At 37.4% G+C, this 9,632-nt stretch overlaps 1 protein-coding gene across 5 annotated transcripts; it reads right to left on the reverse strand.

Annotated features, from left to right (window-relative positions):
• Positions 1-219: 219 nt before the first annotated feature.
• LOC116585644 (ovomucoid-like) lies at positions 220-9,564 on the reverse strand. 5 transcript variants are annotated; one of them, XM_032334966.1, is made up of 4 exons: positions 9,429-9,564; positions 8,257-8,282; positions 6,156-6,286; positions 220-405 (listed from the first exon to the last, which is right to left on the reverse strand). In XM_032334966.1, exons 1-4 carry the CDS (start codon positions 9,472-9,474, stop codon positions 330-332), a joined length of 279 nt encoding a protein of 92 aa, XP_032190857.1. In that variant the 5' UTR covers positions 9,475-9,564; the 3' UTR covers positions 220-329. The 5 variants fall into 5 exon arrangements, 3 of the variants coding, with proteins under 3 accessions (XP_032190857.1, XP_032190858.1, XP_032190859.1); XM_032334968.1 differs by lacking the exon at positions 220-405 and adding an exon at positions 4,930-5,724 and having other exon boundaries at positions 9,184-9,522; XR_004283741.1 differs by lacking the exon at positions 6,156-6,286 and having other exon boundaries at positions 319-405; positions 9,184-9,522.
• Between the last annotated feature and the right edge of the window lie 68 nt (positions 9,565-9,632).

The following is a 9,632-nucleotide window of genomic DNA, read 5'->3' on the forward strand; positions in this document are numbered from 1 at the left end:
GACCTGTTTTGATTACCATTGAGGTCCCAGAATTTAACCAAATTGCAGTCTTATGAGTACTTACAGAATATTGACCGAATAAATGAATAAATTGTCCAATTAGCCTATCAGACTATGAGTTGCTCAAAGTCAGGGTTCACTTTCTATTCAGGTGTCTATTTCTAGAAACACAATTCTGGCGCATCTAATTAAAAATATCAAGTTAAAAAGGGGCTTTCCATTAGGATAAGATTTATTAATTTTTTGAAAATAAAGTAATACCATGAATTCCACTTTTTGAAGGAAAGATGATGCTTAATTCAGATGGGTTCACTCCTGACAAAGGAAAATCATGTCACATCCCAGACTTTTTCGGTCTTTCTGCATTTTCCATTGTACTGAATATGAAGAGTGAGTTTCAAAGCTCTAAGAGAAATTGATATAAATATTTAGAGACCATTTATATGCAACATAACCCTTCTAGCCTAGCTGTACTCCAGTGAGGATTTTAAGGGAAGGGAGGCCTTGATTTATAAACCTCTGACTTACAGAAAATCCATAGCTACACAGATAGGCTCTCCCCTCACCCTTCCTTCACCCTGGGGAATCCTCCACTTTGTAATCATGGTGAAAAATTATTAGAGCTTTTAGCAAATGTGTGAACTTGTATGTTAAGAAGTACAGGGAGGGACAAACAGTGGTTCACTGAGGTACTCTCAGGAAGTTTTTTCACTTTTCTGAACCAGAATTGCCTTACTTGTAAAATGGCCATTACTGTGGGTACCTACTGAGAAAGCTCTTTGAGGCTCACTGTGAGAGTACTCTATGAACTTCAGGCAGGAAGGGTTTTTATTGTTTGGGGCAAAGGACAAGAGCAAGACAGAGGACAAAGAGGTCAAGAGCAAGATAAAGACAGCAATGTGGAAAACATAAATGAAGTTATTTGCCCTTTTTGGCCAAATATAATAACAGCAAGCCAATGACTACATTTTGTTCTAAATTATAGTTAATGGGCTTTTGCTATTGCATTTTTCATGAAAAAGTGGTCCATTTTTTTCATGGATTTATTTATTTTAGAGAAGGAGGATGGGCAGAGGGAGAGGAGGAGAAAATCTCCAGCAGACTGCCCGTTGAGTGCAGAGCTGCAGGTAGGGCTCCATCTCACGACTCACATCTGAGTGACCTGAGTGGAAATCAAGAGTCAGATGCTTTACCAATGGAGTCATCCAGCAGCCCCCCCACAAAAACGGTCCACTTTAAAAAAATAATAAACTAGCCACATAGGAGCTACTGGGCAATGATAAAAATGTTCGTCTTCTATAAATACTTCCTATGTGACATTGGGCAACAATTAACTTTGGAATCCATTCTTTTTATATGTAAAAAAGGGAATAATTATATTCCTGCCTACAGGGCAGTATGTGTGGGTCTCACAGGTGCCTTGTTTGGGAAAGTGCTTTCTAAGCTGCAGCAGTCTTTATGATCATGCATTATTTATGATAGTAGTATATTTTTTCCCCTTTTCCTGCACCTAGCACAGTGTCGTGAACTTACAAGGTACTTATTAAATATTCATGAGACAAATTGATAAATATGAGAAATTATTCTGAAAAATCCTAAAGCTCTAGCCAAATATAAGATCCTAGTCATGAGATAAGATATTGCAAAGTTTAACTTGAAGGCTCTGGATGTCAGATTTCTAGACTCGTCTCTTGGTTTTTACCCTTGTGAGCTATGAGATCTTGGATATGTCCCTAAATTACCCTAAGCCTCAGTTTCACTATCTATAAAATGGGAATGAATACCAATACCTCCTTCACAGGATAATTTTGAATATTGAATGAGATAATTACTATGTAGTAGCATATACAGTGCCTGGCTTGAAATAAGCACAGAAGTTACATCCATTTATTTGTAAGTTTTCAAAATTCCCATCCTGTATTCTCTTTAATGTGTTTTATAGTTCCATGTATATAAAACGAATATATTTTTCAAAAGTCTGATCATACCATATATATCATTTTATATTCTCATATTTTCCCTTGTTTAAACTTAACATCGTCTTGTGCTTATTTTTAGAAAACTAAATATGTAATGTCTAGTAAAATTTCTTTTTATTATATATGGCTTAAAAAGGATGAGCCTTGAAGCAAAATGTTCGGCCAGAGCCTTTGGTTTGCCCAAGCAGATCAATCTTCCAACTGCCCCAGGCTGCATAAGTAACGTACTGGCAGAACCTGAGCCATAACCAGAAGGATGGAGGGAGACACATATGCAGAGAGTGTAAAGTCGTGCTTAGTCCCCTCATCTTATCATGAATGCGTCCTGGCCCCAGATTTGGAATGCCTCGAAAATCTGAGAAGAAAGAAACCGCAAGTTAAAGGAGATAAATGTGACAGCTGGGGACTCAGAAAATTCTTATGTGTGAATTGTCTGAAATGGCCAAGCATGAAAAGCACAATGGATTTCTCAACTGGACCAGGACAAAGAGAAGATTGGCAGTAGGGCATAAGTGTACTAAACATCAGGGAGATGAACGTGGACAAGGATATTTAAGTGGCAGTGCCATGATAGGAAAAGGGAGCCAGATTTTATCTAAGAAAATTGTATTTCCCTCCACTGCTACTACTGTCTTTGAACTCATCCAAGAACAATTTGGAAAATGAAAACCTTAGAAAATACTAAATTTCTAGCAAAGTCAGAGGGCATTGGAGCACTGATATTTGTAGAATTACCATAAACAGTGAAACAGTTGTTTTCTGTGACTGTTTCCCAAGAAGTATTGACTGCAGTTGTACTACAAATTATTGAAACCCATCATCTACTATTAGAATATTTAACTTTTTCCTAGTATGTTACTCTTAAAACTACTATGCTGAACAGATCTGTGCATTATTCTTTGACAACACCTTTAAAACTTTCTAAGGATAGCACCCAGAATAAACCAGAACAATTTAAAAAAGAACAAAGTTGAAGAATCTACCCTTCCTAATTTCCAACCTTATGGCAAGACAGTGTGATATTGGCATAAGGATGGATATACAGACCAGTGGCATAGAATTTGAGGCTGCAGAAATAAACCCTTGTATTTATGGACAATTGATTTTCAACAAGGACATTAAGATAATTCAGTGGGTGGAAAGAATAGTCTTCAGTGAATGGTACTGTGACAATTGGATATCCATATACAAAACAATGAAGTTGGATGTCCTGTCCCATACCATATACAAAAATTAACTCAAAATGGATCAAAGACCTAAGTATAAGAACTAATAATGATAAACCCCTTAGAAGAAAACAAAGGAGTAAATCTCTGTGACCTTTGGTTAAGCACCGGTTTCTTAGATTTGACAGCTAAAGCATAAGCACCAATAGATAAATTAAACATCACCAAAATTAAAATCTTTTGTACTTCATAGGACATCATTAATAAAGAAAAAAGACAACCCACAGAATGGGAGAAAATACTGCAAATAAATATAAAGAACTTGTATCCAGAATATATAAAGAACTCCTGTAACTCAACAGTAAAAAGGCAAATAATATTATTAAAAGGTGAGCAAAGGATTTGAATAGATAGTTATTCAAAGAAAATAAGACAAATGGCTAATGAGCCCATAAGAAGATATTAAACATCATTTGTCATTAGAGAAAGGCAACTCATAGTCACAAGATACCAATTCATACCCATTAGGATGGTTGTCCTAAAAAAGATGAACAATATCAACCAGTAAGTGTTGATGAGGATGTAGAGAAAGTGGAACCTTCATATATTGTTTATGGTATTGTAAAATGTTGCAGCTGCTTTGAAAAACAGTTTGACAATCCCTCAAATAGTAAACATAGAGTTATTTTTTAACTTGGAAATTCCACTCCTAGGTATTTACCCAAGAGAAATGAAAAGGTTCACCCAAATTGTACATGAATGTTCATAGCAGCATAACTCGTGATAGCCAAAAAGTGCAAACAACCCAATGCTCATTAATGGAAAAATGGATAAAAGCAATGTGGTATAGCCATGCAATGGACTATTACTCCACCATAAAAAGGCATGAGCGGATACGTTCTACAACATGGATGTACTTTGATAACCTTATGCTGAATGAAAGAAGTCAGAAACAAAAAGTCACCTATTGTATGATTCCATCCATACTAATTGTTCAGAATAAGCAAATCCACACAGACAGAAAGTAGATTAGTGGTTTGCCAGGTCCTAGTGGGATGGTAGAAAGGATACATGTTTCTTTTTGATGAAATTTATTCTGAAATTAGATAGTGTTGATGGTCACTCTACACTCTAAATACACTAGCGACCAGTGAATTGTATACGCTAAAAGAGTAAATTGATTATTCACTCTGCTTTTAAAATAACACCCTAAGGATAAATTCTTGGCAACGAGAAGTTCTTTTTCATTTCCCTGAAATGGGATCCTAAGGAAGAGCTAAAAATAAATTTGGAGAAGGGATAGTCTGTACAGTTTCTTTCCTCTAAGAAACCTCAGTGTGTGCCATGAGATTATTCATGACCACTACATATGAGATGAGATCTTGATATTGTCTGGAAGATACCATTGCACTGGCTGAGGATGACTATGGTATAGATCATACGTCTGAGTGAAGGAAAGAATTGGTAAATACGGAAGGAGAACTAGGGCCTAGATAGGAAGGCCTATTGATGGGAAGGTGACCGGTTATTTTGGTTTGTCTGAGATTGTTCTGTTTTAGCACTCAAAGTCTCACATTCCAGAAAAACCTTCATCCTCAGGCACACCTAGATGGTTCGTTGTCTAGTTGGAAGCAAGACAACAAGGACACTAATGGCTAGTAGTTACTGAGGGCCTTCCATGACACAGGCATTATGCTAAGGGCCCCTTCTGCAGTATCTTTTTCAGTTCTCACAGTCAGCTTCTCAGGTAATTACTGAGGTTAAGTTATCTGTTCTAGGTCATATGGTTTAAATAGAAGACCTCAAATTTCAATCCTAGTCTATAGAGTCAGAGCCTTTAGTCTTAACCACCAACTCAGCTGAGAGATTAAGCCAATGCAGTACTTCTAAAACTAAAAAAATGAATTACTTATAAAAAGGTGCTTTAAATTTAAAAATGCTTTTTATGCCCAGGGTCCCATTCACCCCCCTTAAGAACCCATTTGCTCATTTGTTCATTCATTCAACAAGTACTTATGGTGCTTACTTGGCACTAGACACTGTATTAAGTGCTGAGAATAAATCCCAAACCTGCCCTCTGACTTCGTGGAGCTTATTTTTGGTGACAGGCCAAACATAAACAGCAAAATAAAATATCTGGCAGTTACGCTAAAGATTATGAAGGAAACAGAAGCACATGGAAACTATCAGAGGTAAATCTATTTTAGGTAGGATGGCCAGGGGAGGCATCTATAAGGGAGATGCATTTAGACTGAAGCTCAGATAATGAGAAGAACAAGTCCTATGAAAAGCTGGGGAAAAAATTCTTGTAGGAGAGAGGACAGTTTGCCCAAAGGTCCCGAAGCCGCAAAGAGCTTTGTATGTTTGAAAATACCAGGAAAGAAGAGTCAGTGTTCATAATGTATTTAGGAAGTAAAGCAGGAAATCTTATCTCAGACGTGTCGATGAGAAGTTGAGGTAGGGAGGTCTTATCAGAGTTCCCAGTTACCGCTCAACCACGGGGCAGGACCCAACCTTCTGACTCAGTGCTGGGACTTGCTGCTTTAGTCTTGGGTTGAAAAGCGTGAGTTTTCATACAACTGTGATTTTCAAACATTTTAGGAACAGAAATTTTTTTCACATATAATCTCTTATTGAAGCCTAATGTTCAAAACATATAGAGGGTGGCTTCTCTCCTGGGGCTGGAGGTGGGGCTCCCAATCCCAGGGGTTTAGTCCCCGGTTCTCCCCACCCCCACCCCTTATGTTCAGTCAGCCAAACTGAAACCCAAGTGACACTTTTAACTTACAGAATCACATCTTGAAGACTTCACACACATTTTCCAAAATGTGTAGAAGGGTTTTGTTTTTTGGTTTTTGTTTTTAGTTTTAATTCCAGTGTAGTTAGCATACAGTGTTATATGGGTTCCAGGTGTACAATATAGTGATTCAGCAGTTCCATAGATTATCAGTCAGCTTCCCATTAGATTCTTAAAAGAAGTTTCTGTTTTGTGTATGGTGTTTTCACTTACATGTTAGCGAAGCAGTACACGCAGGTATTAGAATATGTAACATTATTAGAAGCACATAACGGGCTGACTCTTATGGAGCATGTATGTTTCTTTTGTATAGACGTCCTTTCATAATAACTGCATGAAACGCCCTAAAACAAAACTTACAGGTCAAACTGTCTATCCTGTAATGATCTCTTAATGGCTTCTAAATATTAGTGCTTGGAAATTTTATTTTGTGCAGACAGGACATAATGATAAAATATGTCTTTCTTCACATTATAAACATCAAAACTTCCTTATCTTAAATGCAGCAGTCAGAGCCTTTGGGATGTCCACTTTGAAAGGCAGATGAGGCTATACAGCCCCGAACTTCAGCTGTATAAAATATATCTGTAACTTCTTAGAAGGGAAAGAACGTTTTGGGAAGAGACAAAAATGCCTACAACCACTGTCCAAGTGCTTCTGGAATCATTTTAGTTCATCAAAACCCCCTTTAACTGTGGTGCCCACATCAAAATACCCTGCGTGGTCCCACTCTGGTATTGGCTATCATCCAGTCCTCTGGGGATTAAGAGGCTGGAATAGTGAGCAGAGATTTCCTTAATATCTCCTCATTTTATTTTTCTTCCTTCATAGTCCAAGAGTTGGAGTAAGCTGGATTTAGAGGACTTGTGTGACAGTAAATTATCTATAGGTAGAAGGGGGGCTTGGAGAGTTCCTGAGCACCATGTAATGAGCAGATAAGGAGTGAGTTGCCACAGATTTCTACTTCATTGGCTCAGATCACAGTATATCCACATATCCATAGATCAGGGGACTGCCCTGTCTATGAAACTTAAATGGCCCTTGTTACCGACAGGAGTGTTTGCCAATTTCAGTTATTTGATTCATAATTCCTTCCAAATTCATGGCCATTTTTCTTTAAAAATATTTTTTGTTGAATGGGTTTCTTTTTTTTAAACTTCACTACTCATCCTAGAATTATCCTGAACACGAATATCCATGATTATCTTGGATTTGTAATTCTATTTTTTCCTAACATGCTTTAAAGAAAAGCTGTGACTACTGCAATAAAAAATATTCATTGTCAAATTAGCTAAAATCATCACTAATATTATTAGAAGATACTCAAATAACTTTAGGGGAAATACTTTTTATGTCTCTCATCTCCTCTTTTAATGAGTAAGGTTTGTTTAGGAAGGCTTTACCAAAAAATGGGATCTTTACAATGGGTTCTTACAAGATGAAAATGCTTTCTAAAATTGGATACGAGTATGAAAAGAAGGATAATTTGATTAGAGAGAATTATATACACAAAGACAAAATTGAAATAGCATGGAATCCAAAATAGCTTAAATTACCTAGAACTAAGGTGAGAAAAGGGAATTCTGCTGTTAGGGAGAAAGAATCTAAGTTGAAGAAGGTATTGTAGAGCATGCAAAAAGGTTTATCTCCCACCAGTACTAGAAGTCACTGTTCTAGAGAGAAAGATATCTGAATCAGATTTTCATTTTAGAAGGCCGACACTTATAGTGTAGAGTTCATACAGGAATTGGCGAGCTTTTCCTATGAAGAACTAGGTAGAAATATTTTATAATTTTTAAGCCATGTCATCTCTATTGCAACTACCCAGCTCTGTTGTTGTAGCCTAAAAATAGCCAGCGACAGTACATAGAGTAGTGAGCATGGCTGTGTTCCAGTAAAACTCTATTTCCAAAAATAGGTGGCCATAGTTTGCCAACCCCTGTATCAGACTCAGTCCAAGAAGACCATTGGGTGGCCATTGCAATATACAGGCAAGAGGTGAGGAGAACTTAATATGCAGGCAATAGCAATGAATTTAGAGGTAGGAAAGAAATGAAAACTAGAAATAAGGAGCTTTCATTGCTAGTGGTATATAAGGGGATAGAGGAATTGTGGAGACAGAGATGAATCCTGGTTTACCCCAGAATCTATTTTGACAGAGATGGGTAGATTGAACCACATGCATTGTCATTGTGTATATCAGAAGTGCTCAAATATTAGCAACTTCATGTGGTTTAATATGGTTCCACCTTATAGAAATACCAGAAGCTTAAGGCTGTAAAAATCATTCTCATGTAAGAAGTAGAAAACTTACCTTGACTGGACGTTGACCAAAAATATCTGAAACAAAAATGTTTAGGGAAAAGGATCAAGTAAAAAATGTAGTATTGAGGTGCGACCAGTTAATTAACCCGTTAAGGAATCCCATATAAGTTAATAACCATGAAAATCTTAGAAAAATATGTGGCTCCTTCATGCAGGATTTGCCTAGCCATGCCTGATTCCCCAAACACTTCCCCAAATACACTTAGGGCCCACTGGAGAATTCAACCATAACACATTCTTGGGTTTAATGCTTACTTTAGGCAGAATAGATTTAAAACCAAGCTTCAGTCTCTGGGACGCAGCAGATCATCCCCCAATGGGCTGCTCAGACATTGTGTAGACCCCTTTTAGACAAAGTCTAGTTCTTCATAGTCAGCCTGGCTACCTGCTGGCATACCTGCCTTCTTTTTTGACTATTTCCTGTCTTAACTATCCTCTTTCCAAACTATCTGCTTATAAGGAAATGTCTTCCTCTGTTTGGGATCTCTGTGTCAACACCTGCTTACCTAAACTATTAAAAATTCCTATGAATTTCATATTTTATATTCTACTTAACAGCCTGAATTCTTTCAGCTACTGTATCTGAATGTCCTCCCTGCCTCCCCTTCCACTTCACCACTCCGCTGGCAGAGTTAGTTTCACATCATGGGTTTCCCTTCCCATTTTGCTGGAGTAAATTAGAAAAAGCTGAGCCCTCTCTTGAGATTTGATAACATCAGGTTGTGCTCTAATCATAAGCCATGTTAGAAACTAATACTGCTTTGTGTAAAAGGAATTTAAATACACACACATACACATACGCACACACAATATACCAGTGTGTGGGAGTATGGTGGGAAAGTATTAGGAAGAGATGGGAGGGGAGATGAAATTATCAACTCAAGAAAACAAATTATTTGTCAAATAGTGACTATACCTCTCATCGATCATCTTTTAAGATATCTCACGTCTGAACCTGCTTATGGCAGAGTTTTTAGAATATGGAAAAATGGATTCACCAGTGCCATTCATTCTGGTTGAGGTAGTCAATTCATCTCTGAGAGAAATTTCAAAGTTTCAAAAATCAGTACATCTAGAAAACAGTTCCTGTTGGCTTGTTTCATCCCTTAGAAGAAAATCAAATGTTTACTCCCTCCCCCAAGTTCTTTGACAAATCCTTACATGAGAAATAGCTGGTAGCCAAAATAGCCACAAAGAAAGTTTTCATCTTTTCCCAAAAGGAACAATGTGATTCATCCACCAGAGTTCCCTCTGTCAAGAGCTTCCCAGCAGATCCTTGGAGGCTCAATTCTCTTGAACTGAGGGTTCTACTCATTATGAGAACCTGAGACCCCATTATGAAGTCACCTTGCAAATGATTTGTTT

The sequence above is a fragment of the Mustela erminea genome, chromosome 3 (assembly GCF_009829155.1).
Source record: "Mustela erminea isolate mMusErm1 chromosome 3, mMusErm1.Pri, whole genome shotgun sequence".
NCBI lineage: Eukaryota > Metazoa > Chordata > Mammalia > Carnivora > Mustelidae > Mustela > Mustela erminea.

Excerpts from the sequence above, each read along its gene's own strand:
- LOC116585644 (XM_032334966.1), bottom strand. The coding sequence starts at position 9,474 with ATGAAAACTTTCTTTGTGGCTATTTTGGCTACCAGCTATTTCTCAT. Across the intron at positions 8,283-9,428 it reads GGCTACCAGCTATTTCTCAT|ATATTTTTGGTCAACGTCCA; the intron begins GTAAGGATTTGT and ends TTTTTGTTTCAG. Across the intron at positions 6,287-8,256 it reads TTGGTCAACGTCCAGTCAAG|GGCGTTTCATGCAGTTATTA; the intron begins GTAAGTTTTCTA and ends GTTTTGTTTTAG.